The sequence below is a fragment of the Agelaius phoeniceus genome, chromosome 6 (genome assembly GCF_051311805.1).
Source record: "Agelaius phoeniceus isolate bAgePho1 chromosome 6, bAgePho1.hap1, whole genome shotgun sequence".
NCBI classification, from domain to species: domain Eukaryota; kingdom Metazoa; phylum Chordata; class Aves; order Passeriformes; family Icteridae; genus Agelaius; species Agelaius phoeniceus.
The window spans coordinates 56,309,976-56,324,252 of NC_135270.1; the positions used below are offsets into that span (position 1 = coordinate 56,309,976).

Genomic DNA, 14,277 nt, shown 5'->3' on the forward strand with positions numbered 1-14,277 from the left:
CCCTGTTGAGGCAGCAGCACTGCCCTGCCTGTTACCTCCACCCCGGCACAGCCACCAAGACAGGAGCTGCAAATCCATCCTGTGTGCACAGGCTTCGCTCTGATCCCCCTGAAGCCTCTACAAGCTTCAGGCGGTGGCTCCCAGCGGCTTCAAACAACCGCATTAATCTGTGACAGCCTCCCCTGGCAGAGCGCGGGGAGGGAGCGCAGCAGGGGCGGCCCAGACAGACTTTTATGGCCACAAAGGCCACGTCGCACCTGCTGACGGTTGTGAATAGACTTGCAGACAGCACCAGGTGTGCCATTGCAACAGATTGCACAACTGGGTGTGCCTTTCATCTATGTATAGAGCCCCGGCCAGGGGATGGAGCGTGCTCGGCAATTGTCCTAATTTAGCAAAAATCCTATTTGTCCAGCGGGTCGGCACGTGTATTTCAGGAGCAATTATCTCGCTTGTCCTTGGCCTGGCCCCGGGCCGGGCCCTGCGGGGAGCCGGGAGCGCCGCTGCTCCGGCCGGGGGAAGGGATGGAGATCAGGGAGGGCAAAGGCGAGCGGGCGGCGGGAGCATCCCCGCATTCCCCGGGGAATCCCGCTCCCCACGGGGCGATTCCGCTCGCTTGGTTACACTGACACACTTTTAGAGAAGGCGTTTCAATCACATCTCTGCTCCTGAGAGCTGGGAGCAGTTTGCAGCCACTTCACAAATAGGGTCACAAGGAGCAGTTCCAGACAGATCCGTGTACTTGCAAGGTGCTGGTGCCTTCTCCTCTGCCACCCAATAGTGAGCCCGACAGCGACACTGCATTGAAGATTTTATCATTCCATGCTTTATTAGAAGTCTGAGTCATAACTTCGGGTTCATTAGATTATTTCTACATCTCAAAGTCACATCGTAAAGACAGCAGAGATTCTAAGACTTGTGTTATAAATGTGGACCACTCAATTGTACTCAATAAAAGACGCTGATCTCATGGGGATGGTGGGATGAGATCAGCTCAGAGTTCTGCAGGCTGGAGCCAGTATTCATTAGCAGCAAATGGGGACCCTGCTTTATGCTAGCTGTCCACCCTCCATGGATGAATGTGTGGTGGCACGTCCAAAGGATGCATCTAAAACACAGATGTGATTGTGAGATTCCATTAGAAGAACTTTCTCCCTGCCTGGCTTGGCCAATTTATATTTGATTTGCTCTAATTAGGATCTTTGAAATGAGCCTGGATGAGTTAAATGACATCTGAATTGTTCGGGTCTTATTTTTATAAATATGAATCATCTACTGTATTGAAAAAAATACCTCAACAAGGCCAAGCCCTTTGTCCCATATTGTCAAACCTTTATAATGGCTTATAAAATCTCCCACCAAAATTGACATGGAAAAAGTAAGACGTTGAAGACACATTTATATTTAATATTGCAGATTCAAACTCCAGATCCCCCATTGCTTTATGCACAGCTTTCAGTAAACTGCTGTTTCTGTGGAAAATTCCCAAAATGTGGAAGAAAATGGGAGCAATCCTGTGTCTGTTTTGTGTGTTTGAGAACTGCACAATGCAGGGATGGTGAGGCAGAGCACAGGGATGGAGTCCAGCATCCCTTGGGGTGTAAAGGCTTCAGAGCACTGCAGCCCCCAGGAGTTTGTGGGTGTGTGCCCAGTGTGTGCTCCCTGGAGGAGCAGACTGGGAGGTGGGGACAATGCCTCTTGTCTGGCTGCCTGCATCATGGGGGAGTGCTGAGGGAATGCCCAGCTGATGCCACTGCCCTCCATCACCATTGCCTGCAACACTCTGGAGCCTGCAGGTTGTGTTGGTGCTCACCTCAGAGCAAGCAGAGCACTGATGCCACCCTGCCACCCCTGTGGCTTCCTCCCCACACCCCTCCACACTGCCACGTGTCCCCCTCTTCCCACAGGGTGACCTCTGGCTCCCACCCCACCCCTGGGGAGCAGCAGGACCTGGGGCCAGGTTTTGGCAAGCCTGGCACTGCCCTGGGGAGCTTTGGCACATTCAGAGGAACAGTCACAGCGCCCTGGAGGGGAAAAATATTTTATTTTTCCCAATCTGCATTATACAGAAAGGAGACTTTTGACATGTATGCACACAAGCTGCTGTGGGACCAGTAATTTTGGTGGAATCAAACAGAAACTTTGGTTACTACAGCCTGGAATAAAAGGCATTATTTATTCTATGGACTGTAGTAGTTCATAAAGGCCTCAGCAGCAATCAGGACACACTGTACTAGACAGAGCAGTGGAGACCCCACCTTGAAACACCTTCCAATGTAAATACATCAGACAGAATTTATTTGCTTCTCACAATAACTCAGCCCTTGACTCACCATGGACCAGGCCCAGCTCAACACAGCTGTGTCTGAACTTCCACAAATAGCCTGACTCCACAGGCAGAGGCTGCTCCTTCTTCAGTGGCTTTCCAAGGACCTTTCCTCCCTATCAGGAGGAGAACCAGCAAGCAGCAATTCAAAAAGCTCTTTTTTTAAAAAAACTTCTTTTATTTATACACCTACTGAGTTAAGCAGTGATTTAAAATCAGCCACTGGACACTATCAGACACCTCTGCTGCATTTATCTCAGCTGTTAAGTTAGAGTTTTCATATTTGCAGTTCTCTTCTAAACACACTTAGCACCTCAGTACTCCTGGAGGCATTTATAATGTGGGCATGTTGATTAAGTCAGTGAATAACATAACCCAGTGCATAATTAAATTGCCAGACTTCATTCTGTTTCATTCATGCTCTTAACAGTTTCACATGACAAACAGTCCACATCCAAACTACACTGATAAAACAAGTACTATATGTTCTAATTAGACCACTTTATTAAATCAAATTAAATCAAATTATTAAATCAAGACGTTGATTTTAAAAGCCATTCCTCAGTAAGTCTGTGCAGGCTGCACAGGCTTTCATGTAAACTGCACAAATCATGATAAAATCACAATAAAGCACTTCCAACCATTAGATTCTAAGAAGTGTTATCTGAGGGGTAAGTCCCATTCCTCCCATTTGGGTGGTAAGGAAATTCAGACCACAGCAAGCCTCAGAGCAATCCCTTGTGTTAATCACCTGATCGTCAAATTAAAAGAATTCGGCCTCTCTGGTCCCACTCTAGGGGACAAAGTTTGATCTGATTTATCAACTATTGCCCATAAAGCAAACAAAGAAGCATGTGTTCCAGCAGAAGCCCCCATCCTTCACCCCTCCATCACCATCACTGCTGCCCAGCATTGTGATGGGAACAAACAGGAGCACAGAACCTTACAGCTGCTGCATTGTCAGTGACTCCTTCGCAGGATTTACAGACCCGTTTGCCTATGAAATAAAGGTTTGCATGTTCAGAAATGCAAACGCCTCCTCTGCACAGGAGCCACACACCACAGAGAAAGCTGCTCCCTGAAAGCTGTGCTCAACTCAGGAACGTTGTTAAGGTGTCTGTGACTATTAAGGTTTGCTGCTTTCTTCAAAAAAATATCAAAACTGACAGTGAATTCACAGTTGCCATATGTACAGACACGGTGAGAGGCTCCTGGGGCAGCTGTGCTGAGGGCTTGAGCAGCTCCTCAAAACAGTGCTGTGAGAAAGGAGATCTGGACACATCCACTTAACCTTTGCACAAAAATCAACATTTGCCTCTCCAAGGCAAATCCTGGCCCCAGCGATTCCAGTTAGCCGTTTGCTAATAATGGAAATTGTGTGAAGATTTTAATTCAGATTATACTTCTAAGTTTATTTAAAGAAAAATTTGTTCTGTGAGAAGTTGAGTTGATTGAGGCAGGCAGATTTGCAGGCACAGCACCAGCAGAAAAGCATTCCTTAAAATCATGGTGCTTTACTTTTTGGGTAGTTTAGGTGCTATGTTGTTGTGGAACCACATGAAGCTGAAGATGACACCCATTGTCTTTGGAAAAGTCTCATCATAAGCAAACTTCATGGATTCTCCTAAAGGTATTTCCACAACTTCAATCAGCTCTCCTTCTTCAGGCTGGCCACCTCCTCCACTGGTTCTCATCTGGTCGTTTACTTCTGCATAAAACAAAGTCTGCCTAGAACCTGTCACACCAACTCCAGACCTGGAAAAAAGCAGAGAGGAAACTCTGGTTTAGATAGGAAGAAGGCAACAAGGAGCTAGGAATGGAAACCTGGGTCCTTCATGTGTGAGACAGAATTATTGAGACAGAAATTGATTACAACTTTCAAGCAGAAATACCAACAGTTTTGAATACAGTTCCATTTAAAATAGATCCATCTTCAAATGTAATCTTTGGAAATATGTGATTTTGGGGTAAAATTAAAAAAGAAAAAAAAATTTGTATTGGTGAACTGTTGTCCTATACAGACTGAAGTCAACAGAAGTTCTTCCAGCTGACCTCAGGGAGAGCAAACTGCAAGATGACTCACAGAGATGCACAAACAACAGGAAGAAGCTCCCCAGTCTATCAGTGTGCTGTCATGCTACATTTGTTTGCTTGTTTTTACACAAATATTTAGATTTTTTACTCTTAAGAGGATTATGTCCATTCACAGCTGGAGTCCTCCACTCATGAACTCGATAGGTAAAGAAGGGAAAGGCAGTCTGAGACTCTCTCTCTATCCTTCCTGAACTTTAGCCCTGACCCAAATGGACCACTGTAAGCACGCACATGTCCAAAGTAATTCAGTCTCCCTGCTGAATTTGCTTCAGTGGATTTAGTTGAGGATATTTTAGATTATATAGTCTTTCTTCAGCTAGACTGCTTGCTGTGTATTATACTTCTTATTTGTTAATCCTCTATTTCCTTAGGACTGTTTAATTTAGGTATTATTAAATAAGGGATAAGTAGATAATCCACTCATTTAGTCCTTCCAAGAAAATATTCACATTGTAATTGCAATTTCTTCATTTCACATGATTACAAGCGACTTTTCACATTAAATCTGGATCCAAAGTTCACTGAAACTATGAATGAGGCATTAGGGCAAGATGAAAAATTAGCTTCCATATTATTACACATACAGAGGATTCTCAGATTTGTAGCAGTGTTATGATCTTAGAGTGTATATCCAGATTTACCCAACCATTAGTCAACTAAATCTTTCAGTTAATCCAGCACACATCACACCCCATAGCAGGAATTAATCATTTGTCTCTCAGTTTTCTAAGAACACTGGCAATTATTTTGTTTGAGGAATTAATAGTGACTACAGAAGTTGGTTTCTAATAGTAACTATTAAAATTGTTTTTTTACATCAATATACACTTTTAAAAAATACTGATTAGGGGAGTGAATTAGTGAATTCTTTTCCTAAATTACTTCTCATGCATTCTGTGACTTTGGACAAGATGTGTCACCCCTCCAGGATCATTCCTGTACATCCATGTTAAGAAACTTGACCATCTTTGGCATTTTCAGGAACCCTGAAGGTTGATATTGGACCTCTTTCATTCTGTGCTCATCACTTTATTCCAGTGTTAGGACTGGGCTTTTTGATCTGTGTTTTATCCAACTGTAAAATTTGCAATACAAAGAATGCAGTTTGCTGGTTGCCACAGGTTCCATGAAAAACACAGGACTGTTTATAACATATTTAATGTCCCGTTATCTTTTTTTTTTTATGATGAGTGTCAAGTCTGACACCTTCCTCTGGGGTGCCCCACCTGGAGAATGAAACTGATCCTAACTTGAGTATTTCCATGTACACTTGATATTATATAAATGTTATATCAAAACCAGCAAATTTATATAAGAAGTACTGCTATAAGAACATTCTGGCTTGATTATTTACAGCATAATCTACTTCTATAGCACCTGTGACCATTTCCTTATGAAATAGCTACAGCTGTGAAATCAGTTCACTTTCCACACATCTTTTCTCTAAAGTAAAGGAAAACCAATTTCCAAGGTGCTACACTGTAAGACTCAGTTCTTGCCACCACAGCTCAAATAGCAGGACTGATTTCCATATGGTGTAATTTCTTTGTACTTATTCACATGATATTCCCTTGTTATGAACTAAATATATCAAGAGTAGCTACTACACTTAATATACTTGAAAAGATGAAAGTCCTGGACATCAAGGTCTTTCCTTTGTTATGATGCCCAAAGTTATGGTATTTCGTCACATCTATTGGCATATAATTAACCACAGAAACAAACAAGAATTTCTAACAATACATATTCAAAGGAGGACATACCCACATGATCACTCCCTCTTACTTGATTACCTAACTTTCTATTCTTTGGTGCAACTTTGCCACAAGATTATAGCTAAAAATTAATAAAAACTTCCAAGTGAGCTATAAGTAAAATTAAAGAATGCTGTTATTAATTCTCATTACATTCTATTCTACTCTTTCCTCCCCAAACCAGCAAATCTAATATTTCTAAGCCTACCTAGAATCCCTTCACTATTGAGATGGTGACTTTGCAGACTGTTGCAGGATGTTATTTATAAACATATGCACTGCTTTAACTTGTTGTCTAGTCTCCCTCAAGGGAGTTGACAGTTTCTCCCAATTTGATGATACTAAACTGGGAGGAGCTGTTGACTCCTTCAAGGGCTGAGAGGCCCTGCAGAGAGACCTCAATGAATTAAGAGAGGGGCAATCACCATCCATATGGAGTTTAACAAGAGCAAGTGCTGGATTCTGCCTTCAACATCCTCACAAGGTGCAGCAGAGGGACAGACAGCCATCTCTTCACTGCTGTGGCAGCAACAGGACCCGAGGAAACAGCACAAAGCTGAGTCAGGAGAGGCCTAGGTTGGATGTTAGAGAAAGTTGCTTCACCCAGAGGGTGTTTGGGCACTGGAACAGCTCCCCCAGGGCAGTGGTCACAGCACCAAGGCTGACAGAGCTCAAGAAGCCTTAGGACAAGGCTCTCAGGCACAGGGTGTGACCCTTGGAGTGTTCTGTGCACAGTCAGGAGCTGCCCCCAATGATCCTTGTGGGTCCCTTCCAACTCAGTATATTCCATTAGTCTCTGATTCTAAAAGACCATTTGAATTGTTTCAGAAAGAAGTTGAAAGATCTAGAAATATACTTTAATTCTTAAAAGAGGCAAATACCTTTTTTCACTTGCTGTTTCATTCTCTAAATGCTCTGGTTTACCCTGCCAGTTGATCATTCTTGCATAGATCCACATGGGCTGCCCTTTACTAAATTAAATATTCTCCAGTATTGCTTACTGCTGTCTTTCACGACATTTCCAGACTGCTAATGTATCCTGCTTGTCCTTAGAAAACTGCATAAAAATCAATGCTATTCACATTTTGTCTGTCTTAGTACCTTTGGCTTTTATAGAAATCAGAAGTTAGGTTTGTTGTTTTGAAGCTTTTCAGGGAGAAGTAATGAAGTGATTTTCCATTTAACCTTGCAAAATGTACATTTCAGTGATTTTGGGCACTGGGAGGGAGCAAAGAGGGAGAAAGTGGGTCTGACAGGTGAATAGGCTACAGGAAAAAATATGTTTGCAGTGTGCTTTCAGGTTTATCTGTCACTGGGAATTTTCTCTGCTTTTGCACAATGACCTGCACTTTCTGAGTATGCTGCTTAAGGAATTTTAATGTGCCTTTAATCCTATTTATACTTCTCTTTCTGCTACAATCTTCTTCTATCCCACATCTGTGACATACACTTTTTCTTACCCCAGTATTCCCCACTACAAATAAAAGACTTTTGCCATGGTCTGAAATGAGTCACCTATTAACAGATTACAGCTATATTCATTAGCTTTGCATCTGTGGAAATCACAGGGGTCAGCACACCCGAACTGCAAGTGATGAGTTTCAGCCTGGGAAAGCCACCTTCCTGATAAAGGTGCCTTCCTGGGACAAGAGAGGCTTGGCTGGGGGAGGCTGGGCAGGTCTGAACCCAGCACCAGCCCATGCTGAGACTTCAGGCTTCAGTGTCAGTCCAGGGTTTAGCACCAAACCCAGCAGGTCATGGCTCACACTGACCCAGACCTGCTAAGCCTGGCTTGACCTCAGCTGGCTGCTCCAGCTGTATTCTGATGTGTCTGCACAGGACTTGGCTCCTGTGCCACTGTGGGACAAAGGCAAATGATCTACACAAAACACAGCTCGGTTTTCCTTGCCTCTTCATCCTGAGGATTGGTTTCCTCTGAGGAGCTGATGGTCATTCCAATCAACAGCTACAGGGCTCACAAATACCCTTGTCAAGTCATTATGGCTTAAGCTCACAAGCCCTGTGATTTCAACAGAGAGATTTTAAACCCCAAAACTCTATTGGCACTGAACTTTCTGCATTGCTTCAGACAGTTACAAACCTCCATTACCTTTGACAACAGCAAGTCTAGGAATGTAAGCATGTCAAAGTAAGGATACCAAAGTCATATGGTTTTTATCACAATAGTAACTTATATATAAGTTTAACACATCAAAACAAGATTGTGTGCTGCCTTCCCATATTTCATTTTGAATAAAACACTCAAACAGTGAGATTAAATCATGCTATGGCTTTTAAAGCCCTGGGCAACACACTTTTAGGCAATGCCACACCAGAGGAGGATGCAGAATGATTGTGCAGCACTTCTCCCCTGCTGCCCAGGGTGGGACAGGCTGGCAGCACGAGGCTGTAATCACAGCATTTCCATCCTCCTCAGAGCAGGGGAAACACAGGGGGCAGATTGTCACTCCAATCTGTATTTTGAAACACAGCAATATCAACTACCACAAAGCCTTTGTTTAACTGCTCCCTTTTATCAAATGCACGAGGAAATAAACAGTGCTCAAAATCGAGCTCACAAAATGGGACTTCTCACTTGTCCCAAGTTCATGAGCATAAAGATACAGTACATACATTTTTTATCAGAAGTGGAAAACAGTATCTTATGGCTTAAAAAAAAAAGGTTTAGTAGTGTCTGAAGCCACAAGTGAGATGGAGTCTACCAACAGTCCATGAGGTTTTTTCTTCACAGTGAGTACGCTCACATGTGCATGTCCACACACAAACACGTTGCTAAAATTCAAAGCTTTGGTTCAGATTAGCTTTGCCTTTTTCTCATGTCTGGGTGCTCGCCTATGCCAACCACTTGTCTCATTCATGAGTATCATGTTTGTAAATATTATATTTTTAATTTGAAGAAACAAACATGTATGAGAATATAAACAGTATTTTATACTCTTCTCTGCTGCAAGATGGGGAACAAATAAATTGATTTATCCTTGTGAAGACTTATGACTTTAGTTCAGATTTCTGACAGACAGCAATTAAAAGCTAAATTTCTTGTAATGTGTTAATATTAAACAAATACAAAATCTATACACAATCAACATTCTTATCAACACAGAAATATATCCTTTTTTTGTTTTAATCTTACACAGTTAATGTCCAAATTCCTGAAAGCAGTATATCCTTTTCTAAGACATAAGCCATCTGGATGCAAAATTTGGGTATAGAGTGAATACATAATTCATGTTTACAAATAAATGTGACACAAATCTCTGTTATTTATGCTTAAATCAAGATCCACTTAGGCATGCAACATGTAAACTGATGATCAGTGACATGCAGCTCCTATTGTCACTTCTCAGGACCTTTGTACAGTTCTGACATTATGAGCGGCAGGTGCAGGAAAAAAGCACAGAGGTAATTAACATAAAATTATATTACATTATGCCATCACCCAACAGGTGTACTAGCAGGTGATCTTTCTAATTATAATGCACTCTAAGATTTTCAAGGCTATTATTCTTTCTACATAAAAACCTGTGAATACAAACCATTTTTACCTCATTGCACAGAGGCTAAAAGCCATGGCTCAGTAATTGGAACATCTAATATTAATTCTCTGAATGCTCTTCTTGTACACTTTGGGAAAAGAAATCAAATGTAGGAAGATTAAAGTAAGTACCTATTTTAATATAGTCAGTCCTTTAAACTAATCCATCTGATTTCTTTACAGTGGGGCTGAGAACCTACAGCTTCTATAGTATCCAGGTCAGAGCCAAGAGTTTTTTACAGCCTCTGGGAGAAAATAAAGATGTAATGAAGGGAAAAGGAAGTTGAACTAGCAGCTCTGGTTCAACTCTACCCTGATGTTCTGAGGTGTTACTGAAGTCCAATTAATTTTATAAATATTCTTCAGGACAACCAACATTTTCAAGAACTAAAAGAAAATACTTTGCAATAGTAACAATGACATCAATGACAACAACAACAACTTATTTCCCTGTCCCTGTCTTGTAAGAAAACATGTCTCAAGGCAGATAGCTGGAAGTACTTCAGCCTAAGAAATTAACTCCCAGCACATGGGATTCAATCAGAAAACTGCTGGGATACCATGACAGAAAGAAAAATTGTTGTATCTGGTATATGAGTAAATACAAAGACATTCACTTAAAAAATTTTGCATTTGTGGAAAAAACCCCAAACATTAAGGGAAGCTCACAGATTTCTTTTAGAGCTTCTAAAAATGTTGAATTTAACTGCAACCTTCAACCTTCATGAACCCTCAGTGTATAATTATACCACAATAGGATTAGCTTCATTTTGTTATTTTATTATTGAACCAGGTAATTCCTTTACACCCCTCACATCAACCATCTATGCTATTTTTGACTGATGCCATACATACAACTGACAAGAACTCAAGACATCAGCAGCCACCAAAACTCCCTGAAGTCTCCAAAATTGAATTAGCTGCTGCCATAATTTAAACCAACCTTTTTGCAATACCAAAATGAAGTTACTGAATGCCAAGCACAAAAGTAGAAATTTGTGGAGTGATGATACCAAACTCACCACACAGGCTGCAAACAATGCAGATTCTTTCCAGACTGATCCCTCCTCTGTCTACACAGCAACATGAACCATCTGCATTTCAATTCACCTCCTGTCTGGCAATTTTCTATAATAGGAACAGATATTTCTGATTTTCAAAGTGTGATTCCTCTGTCCTCCTCCAGTCAAGTTCCTCTAAATATGTTTGTGTTTCTTGTTATCTGCCCCCAGCCCAGCCTCCCTCACTCACCCACACCATACTGTCCTCCTGCTGCTGGAACAATTTGTTCCAAAGTCTCCTACTGAAATGGCCTCAATTCCCCAACTCCTGGCTTCTTTCCTGATTCCTCATTGACTCCACAGCTCCTCTGTGGATCATTCAAGGTAATTAAGTCTGAGATCTGCTTAATTCACTGACTTCTATGTGATGAGTATTAAGTCACTGGAGCTTTGACAGAGCTTAATCAGGGGTCCAGTGGGTTACCTGCATGTGTATGAATTACCTGTGGCAGTACTGGGCCCACACTTTCCAGCTTAGCTGAGAAGCACTAAAAAAAAATCCCCCAAAACCACTGCTACAGGCCCTGATAATAAATGAGGAAAATCCCTGCTATCTTCAGATTACCCCTAACCTATACAGTTATAGAACAGAGAACAGAGCAAAATTGAATGCAGTCTAAGTACTTTCCTCATTTCCTTTCAGAGAATTCTCCTCTACCATAATGAATGTACTTTCCCCAGGTCCATTCAGCTCTCTGCCTATGATTTTTCTCTGCATTGTTCCTTCATCTCTTCTTCCTCTTTTTCCACTCAAGGTTTTCATTTTCAATTCTTCCCCATAGTCTAAGTTCTCCCTGTGGATTGTCCATGCTCCATCTTTCTTAATCCATTAGGCACAGAGATGTATTGACCTCCCTAGCCAAAACTATTTCTCCCTTTACATTTGATGTGTCTTTGGCTTTTCATGCCTTTCTGTCAGGTCTAACTCAAATCCTGCTTTTATTCCAGGCAGACAATTTCCTTCTGATGACTATGACTCCAGCAAGGGGTGTCATTAGGAATACAACTCCCTGCTTTCAGATCAAAGGCTGTGGTGACACAGAATATGGACAGGAGGTGAATGACAATGCAGAACCCTGGAATATTCTGAGCTGGAAGGGACCCACAAGGATCATCAGGTTCAACTCCTAGGCTTGAGACAGGGAAGGCATTGGGGAAGATAAATTACATCAATAATGTAATGCCTCTGCAAAAAAGGCAAACAACAAACTCCTGTGTACAAAGAATGATCTATGAGACTAGGGGAGATAATGCTTCCACTCTATACTGGAAAGCTCCCACTAAAGAACTGTGCTTCACTTTGGGCACTAAATTTTTAAGAAATGTGCAGACCAGATGGAGAGAAGGCAGAGGACAGCAGAAGGAATGATCAGATAGCTAGAAAATATGATCTGAAGAGAGAGACTAAATCATCTAAAATAGTTTTGCACAGGCAAAAATGAAATAAAGGGAACATGCTTTAACAAGGAGGTGGAAGGGGCAGAAGTACTTCATGTCCACTGGGGACTGAGTAGTAAAGTGTCAGTGTTGAAGAAAGGGAAATTAAGGCAAGACATGAAGGGAAAGTTGCTTGTGGTACAGACAGACAGGAAACTTCAGACAGAATGCCAAAACCCTCCAAGAGAGGCCATGGAATGGTCAGATCTGAGAGATGCTCATTTGTCACAACTGGTGCCAGTCCAGATGAGGCTGATCTTTGGAAGAGGAGCCATCTAGAGAGAGCCCCCCAAAACTGACCTGAGGCACTGGATCAATAAATAATGCAGAGCAGCTATTACACAGATTGCTGGGATGGGAGATAAGAGTGCAAGTGCAGGATGCATTGCAATTGTAATGGCATGCATATGCATTAATGCAGTGCTTTATGCCTGTGCTTTGTATTGACAGTCACAGCATGAAACAGCAGCAAAAACCACTTGGAAAAACCTGCTGCACTTAGAAAAAGCTCAGGAATTCTTATATGTAGTGTAGCCATTACAGAAAAAATGTCCTTAGGAGACCATAAATGAACTGATTACTTCCTTTCTTTGCATCAAATCCTCAAGGATCAGAAAGATGCCAGTCCTTGGCTGGAGGAAAACAGGATATTCCTAATAAGAATACCAAAATATTTGGAATAAAATTCTAAAACTAGAGCATGGGAAATCACACAAAAAAACCTGTGAAATATCATCTTTGGGGCTTCAAACTTTCATATTAATTTAAAAATGTAAAAATTATACAGGCTCTTCTGACTTCAGTATGGATCTCCATGGGAAGAAAGCTGTGTCCACATGGACAATGGAGGATTATGAGCTCTTTGCAAAGGTCTCAACAAAGAAAATCCCAGTTGTATACACTCTTCAGAAGTCAGTGCAATTAAAAAAAATAAAAAAAACAAAAGCAACTGAATGAACAACCACCTGTAACATATAAAGATATTTATCAATACCAAAACACAGAGAGTTTTATGCAGATATAAATCATTAATATTGAGTCAAACTTCTGCACTAAATCTCCAACCTTCTCCAGGAATTGTATTCTACTTTTCCTCCTTTGCATTTGTATGCACATACATACATACACATACATATGTATATATCTGCATGCAGCAGCCTGTCAGTGTCACCCAACCTATGAAATTCTATAGACAGCTTTTGCTCATAAATCTGGAAGACACTTTTTCTTTCAGTAGAACAAACCCTTAATCTGGTTTCAATGAGTTGTAAAAGACAGCTCCTGTGATTCACCCCCTCCCCTCAACAGAAGCACTGCTTGTTAATCCAGCAGGAAATAACATTTGCCAGGATTGACAGCTGTGGATTTGTATTCAATTCCCAAATTAAAAACCAATGACAGTGCCTAGTTCAATGGAGTTGTCAAGTAAAATAAAGAAAGTAAAAAACCTGCTGCTTTCTCTGTAAAATACAAACATACATACATTTTGGATAACAATACTAAAAGCTGGGAATGAGATATAATAGGATTTAAGCTTTGTGCAAAGTTTCTCTTTGTTTTTTTGTTCACCAACACCTCACATTTTGCATTTTTCCACTTACATATTAATTTTTCCCTTTATTCCTAATAAATGTTTTAAAACATGTTAAAAACTATTTCAGTAACTATTTGTAACCCTGCAAAAATAAAGTGTAATAATTTTGACAGTCAGATCTGCAAAATCTTCACATATAGCAATAATTATTGTCCAATTCAAAGAAGCTTTAATTACAGACCAAATATTACGAAGAGATCTAATGCCACAGGTTCTCATGCTTCTGCAAAATCATGTTAAAGGTTTATCAGAGAGCATCTTGGGCAGTTTCTATTGTTAATCTGAAATATTATAAAATACCCAGTATAGTAAAGATGGGCTGTTTTCTAGTGCTGTAACAAACTCTGAAGAGCCCAATGCAACTTCTTCCTCTTCTAACAGTCTTTGGAATAAGTCACAATGGTATGATTCTTCCTGGGAATTCAATCCCATAATTATCATATTGATTATATATT

At 41.0% G+C, this 14,277-nt stretch overlaps 1 protein-coding gene across 1 annotated transcript in view; it reads right to left on the minus strand.

Annotated features, from left to right (window-relative positions):
- Positions 1–2,025: 2,025 nt before the first annotated feature.
- The window catches only part of NUDT14 (nudix hydrolase 14), a 59,893-nt gene continuing 47,641 nt past the window's right edge, over positions 2,026–14,277 (minus strand). Inside the window, exon 5 of the mRNA XM_054634978.2 lies at positions 2,026–4,081. Coding sequence (XP_054490953.1) covers positions 3,841–4,081 — 241 coding nt within the window. The 3' untranslated portion in view covers positions 2,026–3,840. The remainder of the gene's footprint in view (positions 4,082–14,277) is intronic.